Source organism: Salmo salar, chromosome 11 (genome assembly GCF_965601325.2).
Source record: "Salmo salar chromosome 11, fSalSal1, whole genome shotgun sequence".
In the NCBI taxonomy this organism is placed as follows: Eukaryota; Metazoa; Chordata; class Actinopteri; order Salmoniformes; family Salmonidae; genus Salmo; species Salmo salar.
Genome location: NC_138301.1, coordinates 91,585,189 through 91,600,443, shown reverse-complemented (window position 1 = coordinate 91,600,443; position 15,255 = coordinate 91,585,189). Strand labels below are relative to the sequence as shown.

Here is a 15,255-nt window from a genome sequence, read left to right as displayed (position 1 = left end):
GAGTTCTCTCTTTTAGATGTCCACTGGCCGTCCTCTGGCAATCTGACTGCCTGCCCCCAGTGTTCTTGATACACTAGTTTTATGGTGTGATGCTGATGGACATATACACACACACACACACACACACACACACACACACACACACACACACACACACACACACACACCACACACACACACCACACACACCACACACACACACACACACACACACACACACACACACACACACACACACACACACACACACACCACACACACCACACACACACACACACACACCACACACACACACTACTCTCTCTCTCCCCTCGGTGCATTACATTACAGCACATAACTCTGCTGAGCCCCAGATGGCTCCTTAATGGCTTGGAATGATGAAGATCAGACCAATTCATTAAGTGCCTATTTTCTGACTGGACTAAGGCCCAGTGGAGGAAGAGGTCCTGAGGGGGAGCCAGGACTGTCTAGCTGGTGGTGAGAGCAACCAACAGGCTTGAGGCTAGATGGAGTACAGCTACTGACGGAAGGCATTGACCTGGGCCATTTAAATGGCATCACCCCGATGGAGACAGCAGAAAAGGATCCACCGGGTAACACTGAGCTATTGGCCATGCTACCAGACCTGACATCACAACTCATCTGCTGGAAGTGTGTGTCAGTGACTTCACTCTGTGGTGAGAAATGGAACGGTTCAGCATGGCTATATCAGAGAGGGAAAACGCACACGCACGCAGGCACACACACACGAACGCACGCACGCACACGGACCTATGAACGCACATGCACACACACATATGTATTTGTGACGTCGCCCCTACACTTTTGGCTCTGGAGCTGAATCAGTTGAAATAGACAGAAGAGAAATGATATACACATTCATCCCAGGCAATGACAATGAGGATTACAATATCTGGTGCATTAGGGGATCAAACAAACAGAGATGATTTCATGGCTAAAACCTGAGTTATTGAAGAGAGTTCAGAAGAAACAGCAAACAATAACGCTGTATCATGTTCTTACAGAGTGAGAAGTTGCATGACTAGAGCTAGACTATATTCATGTGATGTATACATACACACCTACAGATGGATTGAATGGTGCTTTTCCAATCCGGATTCTCTGAGAGGTCCAACCAGAACCGGACCAAACAACTGCCCTTTAAAGTGCTATGAGCACCTCAAACATGATAATACATGTTTTTGTTCCTCGTGTCACAAGGGAGAGAGCAAGGGCACAGAAGATCTCTCTCCCGCTCTACTCTTTCACTCGTCCTCTCCGTCTTTGGGTCTTTTTCTGTCCTTCTAGCATCCCTTCTGCTTGGTGTCTCTCTTTTTGACCCTCGACCTTTGTGGTTGCGTAGGCGGTGAAGAGGAGGGTTGAAATAAAGAATGGGTGACACACACAGCACCATGACAGCTGCTATGTCACCCCCCCCTCACCTCCTCCTCTACCTCTCTATCCCTCCTGTCCCTCTACTCTTCTTCCTCCTCTTCATCACCCCCCTCTCTCGGTCCTTTCCTGGATGAAAGCAGGTATGATGGATGTTACAGTGGGGTTGAGCAGTAGGGTTGAGTTGAGCAGTGGTGTTCAGTAGGTCCTCCTGCCCCAGTATAGACGGTATATATGCTACAGGACTGACTTGACTTGGAGCCCCGTCACAAAAGATCCTCGTAGTCCAGGAGTTTGGAGTGCTGGCGAGTTTTCCACAGACGGAAGAGACGGAAGTCAAAGTACATCTCAATCATCTCTTTTCCTAGATAAATGAAGGTACAGTAAAGGTTCAATTATGCGTTTCACTTCAGGGTACCTTGCCTAGTCAATAATACAAAGAATTTGCTCATTTATATGTTGCCCTCAAGCGATTCCACCTTAAAGAGGCAATCAGCAGTTGAAACAATTACAAAGTGTCCTCCCCGCCCCTGTTTTGGTAAAAAGATGAGGGATGGGGCTGGAGAAATGCAAAGACTGACCATGCATGATATCAAAATGATAGTTTTAACAATGTTTGTGGCTATATAGTGTCTGTTTACATTTGCTTTATTTACAAACATTGGAGTAAAACAAGCTTATATTCTGGGTTCTGATGGGGCGCGACAGTTGAACTAAGCTCATGAGGCATTTCTAAGTTATATTCTTCAAGAATCAATGGGTAAACATCATTCATTAACAAGTCCAAAGATGGATGTAGCAACTGCTGATTGCCCAGTTAATATACTGTACGTGTTACACACAGATATCGAATGTGATAATAATCTCTTTAACATTTCACTTGTTATTCTCAAGAACAATATCATTTACAGTGAATGGTTCAACTTCTACCATCTATCATTGTGTGTTGACACTGTGTCATTCACTGTTCAGGGAGCACCCAGCTAGCGCAGAAAGTTCTGAGAACCATATGTTTCTCAAGGCCATGATACACCGACAATTTGGAGAGGCAATATTGTGAGCAATGTTTCCAGCAATGTTTGCTGCAACTATTTTACATGGAAAATGAGCAACTTTTTATTATCTGGGGGATCTTGATCAGCAGCGCCACCTAGTGGGCAATTTGTAGGAATCCTCCAATCAGAGCACAGATATTGGTCATGTGATCAGTCTGCTGTTCCAAAATATTTTGGAAAACATGGCAACCGTTTTTGAGCTGAAACGATAAAAAAATCTACTCCCATGGTGGAGTGAGATGTTGGCCATTAACGTCTCTTATGTTTCTCACTACAATATTATATCATGATACGTTAATACATACATACTGTGTTCAGTTTGTCATGTTTAACTGACAAAAATATCCACAGTGGTGTGCATGTTAATCGATTAGCATGCTAACTGCAACCCATGATAAGTCAATGGGACAAACAGGCTAATTCGTTAGCTAGCTAGCCATGCAGATTTTACATTTCATTTTCATTTTAAATTGTTTTAGTATGTTTAACTAGCTGGTTAGCTTACCATTTACACTTCCGTGCTTAGAATTGTGAAGTAAAATGTTTTCTAAACCTAGTTATCCTTATGTCTACATTGGCAGTAGGTTTGAGTGGATAACCAGGGCACAGGTTTGCTAGCTGATAAATTCCAGTTCAGATGTGGGTGTTAACAGCCAACAACAAGCTATAGGAGATGAGTAAATGAATGGGGAAATAGAGTTTTAAATTGATATATGCTGCTTCATATGAAATCTATTATTCATGTCCATGTTGCTCACTGCTCATCACTGCTCATCACTGCTCATCACTGCTCCAGTGTCCCATACCCCACTCTGTTGCCTCAAAGAAATTGCCAGTGTATCATGGCCTTTAGAGCTTGGTGAGAGTGGTTGTCATATGGTTATTTGCATAGAACCTTCCCATAACTTTTTGGGAATGGTACAGCATAGTTGCTTAGATTTGGAACATTCTCAGCACATTTACAGAACTTTACAAAAAAAAACGTTGTTTCTTGGTATTTCATTACTTTAACAGAACGCTTCCTAAAGGTTCAAACATGGTTACATTTAACTGAAATGTTGGTAATGTTCTAGGAATGTTCTCCAACTGGTTTGACACTGGGAATCATCTCAAATATTTCAGAGAACATTAATAGACAATTAATGTGGAATTTCAGTACTTCAGCATAATGTTTCCTATAGGTTTCCTCATGGTTCTACTGAAGTCATGTTCTCAAATTGTTTCAAGAACGTTAAGAAACAACATTCTTCCGTGGGAATTTTGGTACTTCCACATAACAGTTCTTACAGGTTTCCTCATGGTTCTGTTTAAAGTAATGTTTTCAAATTGTTCTGAGAACGTTAAGAAAGCTTTACATAAAAACAACAAGAAAAACTTTAGTAACGTTCAGAGAACGTTCTAAGAATGTTATTTAAAAACATATACATTCCGTTATCAGCGTCAACAAAACGAATTGGCCACACCTGATCTTAATGAGTGCTTGTTTTCTTTGTATTGGGGTCTGTTTGAATAGACTAAATGAACAGGTTTGTATGCGTAACAAAATGCCATACTAGCTCCATCCTGGTGCCACACTGGACTAATTCCATAGATAGAGAACAGAAGATTAGTTTCCATGTGTCCTATCTGTGTTTGGAGTAATAAAAAAAAGTTAACCAAAAATAAGCTAGCAGTGTTCTTAAAAGTCTTATTGAAACATTTAGTGAACGTTTTAAAGAAGTTCATCAAAAACCTCCAAATGACCTATAATTTCCGTTCTCAGAGAGTTAATAAAACCTCCCAGGAAAACGTTCAAAGAACCTCCCTGCAACCTAAAAATAAATGTTCCCATAACAGGCTAAATGTTCCCTTGTTCTCAGAATGTTGAAAAAAAGTTCAATTTTACTGGTCTAGAAACGCATGGCTTCGTTCCCACAATCAATGTGAAACCAAAGACATACGTTCCCGCTACCTCCAAGGAACCAAATGTGCTAGCTGGGCAGGTTCTTTTGACCCTCTCCACAGTGCCATTTACATTGCAGACCTTATCTAACTCACACCAAAATAGAGTGGGAAAGGTAGAGAGGGAGGGAAGGCGAGAGGGAGGGTGGTAGAGGCAGACAAGATAGTCCAGTTACAGTGAATGGACCCAAAGGAGTGACAGAAAAAGAAATCAAAAGGAGAGCAAATGAAGAAAGAGAGATAGTTTTATCAGAGTTAATGAATGAAGAATGAACAATGTGACAGACAGAGAGAGAGGAGAAGGAGAAATAATGCCTTTTTTGATTGAGGGAACAAGTCCATCAATAAAAGCTATTGCAGGTCGTGTATATGTGCATGTGTGTGTGTGTGTGTGTGTGTGTGTGTGTGTGTGTGTGTGTGGTGTGTGTGTGTGTGTGTGTGTGTGTGTGTGTGTGTGTGTGTGTGCGTGTGCGTGTGCGCGTGCGTGCGTGTGTGTCGCTGACAGTCCTCACCCTGCGCAGACAGCTCCAGTGGCGACTCAAATTCGATGGAGTAAGGCCTCATCAGGTTCTTCAACTTCTGGAACAGCTGTTGGCCAAAGATAAGAACAGACACCAATTAATCCTGCAGCCTGGCTCTCCCACCTCATCAGGGGGGCCTGGACCTCGAAAGGACCCAGCTCCAAGCTTTTAGGCTATGGCAAACTCCTCATTCATCCAAGATGGGTGACAGGAAGGGCAAATGAGAGAGAGAGAGAGACTGTGTGTGTGTGTGTGTGTGTGTGTGTGTGTGTGTGTGTGTGTGTGTGTGTGTGTGTGTGTGTGTGTGTGTGTGTGTGTGTGTGTGTGTGTGTGTGTGTGTGTGTGTGTGTGTGTGTGTGTGTGTGTGTGTGTGTGTGTGTGTGGTGTGTGTGTGTGTGTGTGTGGAAGAAAACGTTTCAAAGGCACCCAGTGATTGCCAGTCTCTGTGCTTTGCTTCTTCTGTATAAACAACATGATGCTGTACTCTGTGATGACACTCTGAGGAACACACTTCTTTCATACTCACCGCTGGAGACGTGCGCTTGTGGAGAATCAAATAATTAACTAATCTGTAATTTAATGGGCTCTAGAAGCGCTGGCTGACAACTCTCATTCTGGGAGCCTTTGCTTTAGTGTTTTATTGAAGCTAGCTTGATTTCTCTTCATCGAGCACAACAGTCTCCACTCAGCAGCAAGCCCATCCTAGCTGTTTTTCTGATCTGCCAATCTGTCTCCCAGTAAATACACCCTGCCAATACACATAGAATGCTAATGTTCTGGAGGTATTGAGTCAAGGCCAAGAGGGAGAATTCTAAGAACCAGTTCCCAAGATCCTGAATTCTGAGGATACGAGTACTTGAAGTGTAAATTATGATGCATCACCCAGTCAATATGCGATAAATGTAAGCGTGTTAACCCTCGCAAGGCTTCCGGCCCAGACGGCATCCCTAGCCGCGTCCTCAGAGCATGCACAGACCAGCTGGCTGGAGTGTTTACGGACATATTCAATCTCTCCCTATCCCAGTCTGCTGTACCCACTTGCTTCAAGATGTCCAACATTGTTCCTGTACCCAAGAAAGCAAAGAATACTGAACTAAATGACTATAGCTCTGTAGCACTCACTTCTGGAGGAGAGGAGAGGAGAGGAGAAGAGAAGAGAAGAGAAGAGAAGAGAGGAGAGGAGAGGAGAGGAGAGGAGAGGAGAGGAGAGGAGAGGAGAGGAGAGGAGAGGAGAGGAGAGGAGAGGAGAGGAGAGGAGAGGAGAGGAGAGGAGGAGAGGGAGGAGAGGAGAGGAGAGGAGAGGAAAGGAGAGGAGAGGAGAGGAGAGGAGAGGAGAGGAGAGGAGAGGAGAGGAGAGGAGAGGAGAGGAGAGGAGAGGAGAGGAGAGGAGAGGAGGAGAGGGAGGAGAGGAAGGAGAGGAGAGGAGAGGAAAGGAGAGGAGAGGAGAGGAGGGGAGGGGAGGGGATGTTCTAACTGTCACAGCTGATTATTTCTGCACACACATACACACACAGACACACACACACAGACACACACACACACACACACACACACAGATTAGTAGAGAGAGAGAGAGGAGGGAGAGAGGTAGAGAGAGAGGAGGGAGAGAAGTAGAGAGAGATGAGGGAGAGAAGTAGATAGAGAGGAGGGAGAGAGGAGGGAGAGAAGTAGAGGGAGAGGAAGGAGAGAAGTAGGGAAAGAAGTAGGGAGAGAGGAGGGAGAGAATTAGAGGGAGAGGAAGGAGAGAAGTAGGGAAAGAAGTAGGGAGAGAAGTAGAGGGAGAGGAAGGAGAGAAGTAGGGAAAGAAGTAGGGAAAGAAGTAGAGAAAGAAGTAGGGAGAGAAGTAGAGGGAGAGGAAGGAGAGAAGTAGGGAAAGAAGTAGGGAGAGAAGTAGAGGGAGAGGAAGGAGAGAAGTAGGGAAAGAAGTAGGGAGAGAGGAGGGGCGGGGATGTTCTAACTGTCACAGCTGATTATTTCTGCACACACACACACACACACACACACACACACAACAGATAAGTAGAGAGAGAGGAGGGAGAGAAGTAGAGAGAGATGAGGGAGAGAAGTAGGGAAAGAAGTAGGGAGAGAGGAGGGAGAGAATTAAAGGGAGAGGAAGGAGAGAAGTAGGGAAAGAAGTAGGGAGAGAGGAGGGAGAGAAGTAGAGGGAGAGGAAGGAGAGAAGTAGGGAAAGAAGTAGGGAGAGCAGTAGGGGAGAGAAGTAGGGGAGAGAAGTAGGGGAGAGGAGGGAGAGAAGTAGGGAGAGAAATAGGGGAGAGGAGGGAGAGAAGTAGGGAGAGAAGTAGGGAGAGAAGTAGGAAGAGAGGAGGGAGAGGAGGAGGGAGAGAAGTAGAGAGAGGAGGGAGAGAAGTAGGGAGAGATGAGGGAGAGAAGTAGGGAGAGAGGAGGGAGAGAAGTAGATAGAGAGGGGGGAGAGAAGTAGGAAGAGCGGAGGGAGAGAAGTAGAGGGAGAGGAGGGAGAGAAGTAGAGGGAGAGGAGGGAGAGAAGTAGGGAGAGAAATAGGGGAGAGGAGGGAGAGAAGTAGGGAGAGAAGTAGGGGGAGAAATAGGGGAGAGGAGGGAGAGAATTAGAGAGAGGAGGGAGAGAAGTAGGGAGAGAGGAGGGAGAGAAGTAGATAGAGAGGAGGGAGAGAAGTAAGACGAGAGGAGGGAGAGAAGTAGGGAGAGATAAGGGAGAGAAGTAGGGAGAGAGGAGGGAGAGAAGTAGAGAGAGGAGGGAGAGAAGTAGGGAGAGAGGAGGGAGAGAAGTAGGAAGAGAGGAGGGAGCGAAGTAGGAAGAGAGGAGGGAGAGAAGTAGGAAGAGAGGAGGGAGAGAAGTAGAGAGAGGAGGGAGAGAAGTAGAGGGAGAGAAGTAGGGAGAGAAGTAGATAGAGAGGAGGGAGAGAAGTAGGGAGAGAAGTAGGGAGAGAAGTAGAGGGAGAGAAGTAGGGAGAGAAGTAGGGAGAGAAGTAGGGAGAGAAGTAGAGGGAGAGAAGTAGGGAGAGAAGTAGGGAGAGGAGGAGGGAGAGAAGTAGGGAGAGAAGTAGGGAGAGAAGTAGGGGAGAGGAGGGAGAGAAGTAGGGAGAGAAGTAGATAGAGAGGAGGGATAGAAGTAGGGAGAGAAGTAGGAAGAGAAGTAGGGAGAGAGAAGGGAGATAAGTAGAGAGAGATGAGGGAGAAGTAGGGAGAGAAGTAGGGGGAGAGGAGGGAAAGAAGTAGGGAGAGAAGTAGGGAGAGAAGTAAGGGGAAAGGAGAGAGAGAAGTAGGGAGAGAGAAGGGAGAAGTAGGGAGAGGAGGGAAAGAAGTAGGGAGAGAAGTAGGGAGAGGAGTAAGGGGAAAGGAGGGAGAGAAGTAGGGGGAGAGGAGGGAGAGAAGTAGGGAGAGAGGAGGGAGAGAAGAGGAAGAGAAGTAGAGAGAGAGGAGGGAGAGAGAAGGGAGAGAAGTAGATAGAGAGGAGGGAGAGAAGTAGGTAGAGAAGTAGGGAGAGAAGTAGAGGGAGAGAAGTAGGGAGAGAAGTAGGGAGAGAAGTAAGGAAAGAGGAGGGAGAGAAGTAGGGAGAGAAGTAGGGGAGAGGAGGGAGAGAAGTAGGGAGAGAAGTAGATAGAGAGGAGGGAGAGAAGTAGGGAGAGAAGTAGGAAGAGAAGTAGGGAGAGAGAAGTAGGGAGAGAGGAGGGAGAAGTAGGGAGAGAAGTAGGGGGAGAGGAGGGAAAGAAGTAGGGAGAGAAGTAGGGAGAGAAGTAAGGGGAAAGGAGGGAGAGAAGTAGGGGGAGAGGAGGGAGAGAAGTAGGGAGAGAGGAGGGAGAGAAGAGGAAGAGAAGTAGAGAGAGAGGAGGGAGAGAGAAGGGAGAGAAGTAGATAGAGAGGAGGGAGAGAAGTAGGGAGAGAAGTAGGTAGAGAAGTAGGGAGAGAAGTAGGGAGAGAAGTAGGGAAAGAGGAGGGAGAGAAATATGGAGAGAAGTAGGGAGAGAGGAGGGAGAGAGAAGGGAGAGAAGTAGGGAGAGAAGTAGGGAGAGAGAAGGGAGATAAGTAGGGAGAGAGAAGTAGGGAGAGAGGAGGGAGAGAGAAAGGAGATAAGTAGAGAGAGATGAGGGAGAAGTAGGGAGAGAAGTAGGAAGAGAAGTAGGGAGAGAAGTAGGGGGAGAGGAGGGAGAGAAGTAGGGAGAGAAGTAGGGAGAGAGGAGGGAGAGAGGAGGGAGATAAGTAGAGAGAGAGGAGGGAGCGAAGTAGGGAGAGAGAAGTAGGGAGAGAGGAGGGAGAGAGAAGTAGGGAGAGAAGTAGGGGGAGAGAAGTAGGGGGAGAGGAGGGAGAGTAGGGAGAGAGGAGGGAGAGAAGAGGAAGAGAAGTAGAGAGAGAGGAGGGAGAGAGAAGGGAGAGAAGTAGATAGAGAGGAGGGAGAGAAGTAGGGAGAGAAGTAGAGAGAGAAGTAGGTAGAGAAGTAGGGAGAGAAGTAGAGGGAGAGAAGTAGGGAGAGAAGTAGGGAGAGAAGTAGGGAAAGAGGAGGGAGAGAAATATGGAGAGAAGTAGGGAGAGAGGAGGGAGAGAGAAGGGAGAGAAGTAGGGAGAGAGAAGGGAGATAAGTAGGGAGAGAGAAGTAGGGAGAGAGGAGGGAGAGAGGAGGGAGATAAGTAGAGAGAGAGGAGGGAGCGAAGTAGGGAGAGAAGTAGGAAGAGAAGTAGGGAGAGAGAAGGGTGATAAGTAGGGAGAGAGAAGTAGGGAGAGAGGAGGGAGAGAGAAGGGAGATAAGTAGAGAGAGAGATGAGGGAGAAGTAGGGAGAGAAGTAGGGGGAGAGGAGGGAGAGAAGTAGGGAGAGAAGTAAGGGAAAAGGAGGGAGAGAAGTAGGGAGAGAAGTAGGGAGAGAAGTAGAGGGAGAGGAGGGAGAGGAGAGAGAGAGGAGGGAGAGAGGAGGGAGAGAAGTAGGGAGAGAAGTAGGGAGAGAGGAGGGAGAGAGGAGGGAGGTAAGTAGAGAGAGAGGAGGGAGAGAGGGGAGGGAGAGAAGTAGAGAGAGAAGTAGGGAGAGAGGAGGGAGAGAAGTAGGGAGAGAAGTAGGGAGAGAGGAGGGAGAGAGGAGGGAGAAAAGTAGGGAAAGAAGTAGGGGGAGAGGAGGGAGAGAAGTAGGGAGAGAAGTAGGGAGAGAGGGGGAGAGAGGAGGGAGGGAGGAGGGAGAGAGAGGAGGGAGAGAAGTAGAGAGAGGGGAGGGAGAGAAGTAGAGAGAGAAGTAGAGAGAGAGGAGGGAGAGAAGTAGATAAGAGGGGAGGGAGAGAAGTAGGGAGTGAAGAGGGAGAGAGGAAGGAGAGAGAGGAGGGAGAGAGAAGAGGGAGAGAAGTAGAGAGAGAGGAGGGAGAGAAGTAGAGAGAGAGGAGGGGGAGAGGAGGGAGGGAGGAGGGAGAGAGAGGAGGGAGAGAAGTAGAGAGAGGGGAGGGAGAGAAGTAGAGAGAGAAGTAGAGAGAGAGGAGGGAGAGAAGTAGATAAGAGGGGAGGGAGAGAAGTAGGGAGTGAAGAGGGAGAGAGGAAGGAGAGAGAGGAGGGAGAGAAGTAGAGAGAGGGGAGGGAGAGAAGTAGAGAGAGGAGGGAGAGAAGTAGAGAGAGGAGGGAGAGAAGTAGAGAGAGAGGAGGGAGAGAAGTAGAGAGAGGTGGGAGAGAGAGGAGGGAGAGAAGTAGAGAGAGGAGGGAGAGAAGTAGAGAGAGAGGAGGGAGAGAAGTAGAGAGAGATGAGGGAGAGAAAAGAAAAAGATTGAGAACTGTAGTGAAACCTTCTCTCCATTGGGGTTGCCCAGGACGTAGCAGCCCATAATATGGATGAGGTTGGGTTCAGGGTTCACTTTGCTCATAAACCGACTCAGCCTCCTCCAGAACCTGTTGTAGGAGGATAACATGTTTCACTTACAACAATACTGCTACTCAAACAGTACTAACAGAGAGACAGGGACTGTAAGCATGCATTCCAAATGACACCCTATTCCCTATGTAGTGCACTACTTTTGAGCAGGGCCCTTAGGGTTCTGGTAAAAAATAGTGCACTGTATATGGAAAAGATGGAAAAGAGTATGACTGCTGTATGAAAAGTATGACCGCTGTATGAAAAGTATGAGCGCTGTATGAAGAGTATGACTGCTGTATGAAGAGTATGAGCGCTGTATGAAGAGTATGACTGCTGTTTGAAGAGTATGAGCGCTGTATGAAGAGTATGACTGCTGTATGAAGAGTATGACAGCTGTATGAAGAGTATGACAGCTGTATGAAGAGTATGACTGCTGTATGAAGAGTATGACCGCTGTATGAAGAGTATGACTGCTGTATGAAGAGTATGACAGCTGTATGAAGAGTATGAGCGCTGTATGAAGAGTATGAGCGCTGTATGAAGTGTATGACCGTTGTATGAAGAGTATGACCGCTGTATGAAGAGTATGAGCGCTGTATGAAGAGTATGACTGCTGTATGAAGAGTATGAGCGCTGTATGAAGAGTATGACTGCTGTATGAAGAGTATGAGCGCTGTATGAAGAGTATGACTGCTGTATGAAGAGTATGAGCGCTGTATGAAGAGTATGACTGCTGTATGAAGAGTATGAGCGCTGTATGAAGAGTATGACTGCTGTATGAAGAGTATGACAGCTGTATGAAGAGTATGACAGCTGTATGAAGAGTATGACAGCTGTATGAAGAGTATGAGCGCTGTATGAAGAGTATGAGCGCTGTATGAAGAGTATGACCGCTGTATGAAGAGTATGACTGATGACACTAACTGGCTCATGTCCTCTTCTTTCTCCACCTTGGCGAATGTGGCCACTTTATTCTTCAACAGGTACAGATGCCCTGGACCTCCCTATAACAAACCCACTGCTTTTCAAGTTCACAGTCAAGAGTCAAACTAACACCACTACCTGGCACTCACAGGACATACAGTAGTCATACAATTAGCCCCTCCACTCCAGAGTTTAAATCGCTAATTGAGTTGTTATCTATCTTCCCGCTGGGATTTACATCATTCAACCTAACAAGGGTTTTCTTTTGTCCTTTCATAATCATCGTCATCTCTCTTTCTCCCCTATCTTTCTCTCGCTCTACTCTCTCCCTGTCTCACCTGGCAGAAGATGAGCATCCTCCAGATTCTGCTGCCTCTCCTGTAGGCTGTTAGCTTCTTCTCAATCTCCTCTGAGGAACAGAGAGAGGGGTTGGAGAGAGGGACAGAGAGAGGGGTTGGAGAGAGGGACAGAGAGAGGGGTTGGAGAGAGGGACAGAGAGAGGGGTTGGAGAGAGGGACAGAGAGAGGGGTTGGAGAGAGGGACAGAGAGAGGGGTTGGAGAGAGGGACAGGGAGTACAGTAAAAACAGAATTTCCCCACACAAAAAGCCAGCCGTATAGAACACTGCATTATTCTCACAAACACATTATGCATCCCCAATGGAACACTAGTCCCTACATAGTTCACTACTTTTGACCGGAGCTCATAAAAAAAAGTAGCAAACTACATAGGGAATAAGGTGCCATTTGGGACTAATAAAGACAAAGTCAGATAAAGGGCAGTTTACCTACCGAGGATATCATCAAACGTAGCATGTTCATGGTCCTGGAGATACAGAGACATGATATCCACTCAATATCCATTCACTGAATATTATGCAGGATAATTGATTTATCATCTGTGCATGCAGACACATAGAGAACAAGTTGATGGAGTCACGTGTGTGTTCGTGTGTGTGTTCGTGTGTGTGTGTGTGTGTGTTCGTGTGTGTGTGTGTGTGTGTGTGTTCGTGTGTGTGTGCGTGTCAAAGACCAAAGCAAAGCAGTTGGCTAGCTACTGCTCTGTTCCAGCTGTTGTGTGCGTGTGTGTACTTGATCATAAATGCTTCCACTCACATAGAGGATAGGGATGATTGAGGGGTCATCCCTGCGGATGATGGTGGGAACGTACTCCGCCTTGGGGACTTTGGAGGAGATCAGCTGAGAGTGAGAGACGGAGAAAGAAGAGAGAAGGAGAAGAAGGAAGAGAAAGGAGGGTCACATTCACTTGTATCTCTCTCTGTTGTGTTTTGTGTCTAAACCAATGGTCCTTAACATTCCTTCTTCATACTAGTATGTCTGAGCAGACAAGATGCATTATATCTACGGCTCTTTACTGCCATTCAACAGGGTTGGAGTCAATTCCACTTTATTTCAGTCAGTTAAGGATCTAAAAATAGCCAGTTGACTTCTATACATTCATGTGTTGAAGAATCACAACAACCTTGCTATTCCAACTCAGTAAACATGTTCACATGCAGACTAGTCTCGGGAAATAACAGCCCTGTCAGACAGACAACTCTCCCAGCAAATCACACGTTTGGGTAGGCAGGGCTTACAAATGACAGGACAGAGGCGGACACAAAGCGGTCCCAGATAGCCACAGCCAGTCAGTGGTGGGAAGCTTGTGACGGTAACGTCATGGCGCATGCAAACTACTCACTTGTGAAATACACTCATTGAAAATATCCTCTGCGAGCACCATCTAGCTAGCTAGCAGAAATGTTTACAGCAGGACCTGAGCGGATAGTGCTCTGGACGGATATCCAGCATGCGTACCAACTCTGCCCTATCCTCTCTGCCAAACTGATGGAACATTGGTGCATTATTGAAGGCAACCTGTCTGTCTAGAGAGACTACACCGGAATTTAGCAAACCGTAGTCCCTCACCATGATTTTGGGTGGGATGAAGTCATCTCCCTCACAGGCAAGTCTCTCCATCTCCCTCTCCTCCTCCCAGTCTAGCTCCTCACGCTCCCCCTCATCCAGGGTCCCACACGAGGCAGGCAGGTCCCCACCTGACCCCCCGACACAAAGAGCAGGCACACCGTCAGAGAGAGAGAGAGAGAGAGGGAGAGAGGAGGGAGGAGACAGGAGAGAGATGGGATGAGAGGAGGGGAGACAGGAGAGAGATGGGACGAGAGGAGGGGAGACAGGGAGTAAGAGAGTGGGGCGGGAGAGGAAGGGAAGAGCAAGAGAGACAGGGAGAGGGAGAGGGGGAGGGGGAGGGAGGGAAGGAAGGAAAGAGATGGACACAGGGAAAGTAAGCAATGCAATAAAGAGAAAGGCATATGGAGGGAGAGAGAATGGAAGGGAGGGAGAGAGAATGGAAGGGAGGGAGAGAGAGTGTAAGGGAGGGAGAGAGAGTGGAAGGGAGGAAGAAAGAGTGGAAGGGAGGGAGAGAGAGTGGAAGGCAGGAAGAAAGAGTGGAAGGGAGGGAGAGAGAGTGGAAGGGAAGGAGAGAGAGTGGAAGGGAGGGAGAGAGAGTGGAAGGCAGGAAGAAAGAGTGGAAGGGAGGGAGAGAGAGTGGAAGGGAGGGAGAGAGAGTGGAAGGCAGGAAGAAAGAGTGGAAGGGAGGGAGAGAGACTGGAAGGGAGGGAGAGAGAATGGAAGGGAAGGAGAGAGAGTGGAAGGGAAGGAGAGAGAATGGAAGGGAGGGAGAGAGAATGGAAGGGAAGGAGAGAGAATGGAAGGGAGGGAGAGAGAATGGAAGGGAAGGAGAGAGAATGGAAGGGAAGGAGAGAGAATGGAAGGGAGGGAGAGAGAGTGGAAGGGAAGGAGAGAGAATGGAAGGGAAGGAGAGAGAATGGAAGGGAAGGAGAGAGAATGGAAGGGAGGGAGAGAGAATGGAAGGGAAGGAGAGAGAATGGAAGGGAGGGAGAGAGAATGGAAGGGAAGGAGAGAGAGTGGAAGGGAGGGAGAGAGAGTGGAAGGCAGGAAGAAAGAGTGGAAGGGAGGGAGAGAGAATGGAAGGGAAGGAGAGAGAATGGAAGGGAGGGAGAGAGAATGGAAGGGAAGGAGAGAGAATGGAAGGGAGGGAGAGAGAATGGAAGGGAGGGAGAGAGAGTGGAAGGGAAGGAGAGAGAATGGAAGGGAAGGAGAGAGATGTCAATGGAAAGTGACAGTGAGGCACAAAGAGAAACAGACGTGAAGTGACAGAGAATAACAACCTTCCAGATGAATAGGTGGAAGAAAATGAAGAAACAAGGGAACATCGTCTAGTCAAAAAGGAGAGAAGAAAATGAAGAAACAAGGGAACATCGTCTAGTCAAAAAGGAGAGAAGAAAATGAAGAAACAAGGGAACATCGTCTAGTCAAAAAGGAGAGAAGAAAATGAAGAAACAAGGGAACATCGTCTAGTCAAAAAGGAGAGAAGAAAATGAAGAAACAAGGGAACATCGTCTAGTCAAAAAGGAGAGAAGAAAATGAAGAAACAAGGGAACATCGTCTAGTCAAAAAGGAGAGAAGAAAATGAAGAAACAAGGGAACATCGTCTAGTCAAAAAGGAGAGAAGAAAATGAAGAAACAAGGGAACATCGTCTAGTCAAAAAGGAGAGAAGAAAATGAAG

The 15,255-nt window shown here is 47.1% G+C and overlaps 1 protein-coding gene across 3 annotated transcripts in view; it reads right to left on the bottom strand.

Moving 5' to 3' along the window:
- Positions 1 to 288: 288 nt before the first annotated feature.
- The window catches only part of LOC106563145 (NMDA receptor synaptonuclear signaling and neuronal migration factor), a 41,336-nt gene continuing 26,369 nt past the window's right edge, over positions 289 to 15,255 (bottom strand). For 2 of the 3 annotated variants that reach the window (XM_082958140.1, XM_082958139.1), the window contains 6 exons: positions 13,577 to 13,704; positions 12,764 to 12,847; positions 12,440 to 12,473; positions 11,988 to 12,058; positions 11,650 to 11,729; positions 6,878 to 10,760 (listed from right to left, as the gene is read on the bottom strand). In XM_082958140.1, the coding sequence (XP_082814266.1) occupies positions 7,010 to 10,760; positions 11,650 to 11,729; positions 11,988 to 12,058; positions 12,440 to 12,473; positions 12,764 to 12,847; positions 13,577 to 13,704 (4,148 nt within the window). In that variant the 3' untranslated portion in view covers positions 6,878 to 7,009. Of the gene's footprint in view, positions 1,757 to 4,900; positions 4,977 to 6,877; positions 10,761 to 11,649; positions 11,730 to 11,987; positions 12,059 to 12,439; positions 12,474 to 12,763; positions 12,848 to 13,576; positions 13,705 to 15,255 lie in introns of those variants that run through there. The other variant, XM_045689939.2, reaches the window with a different exon arrangement.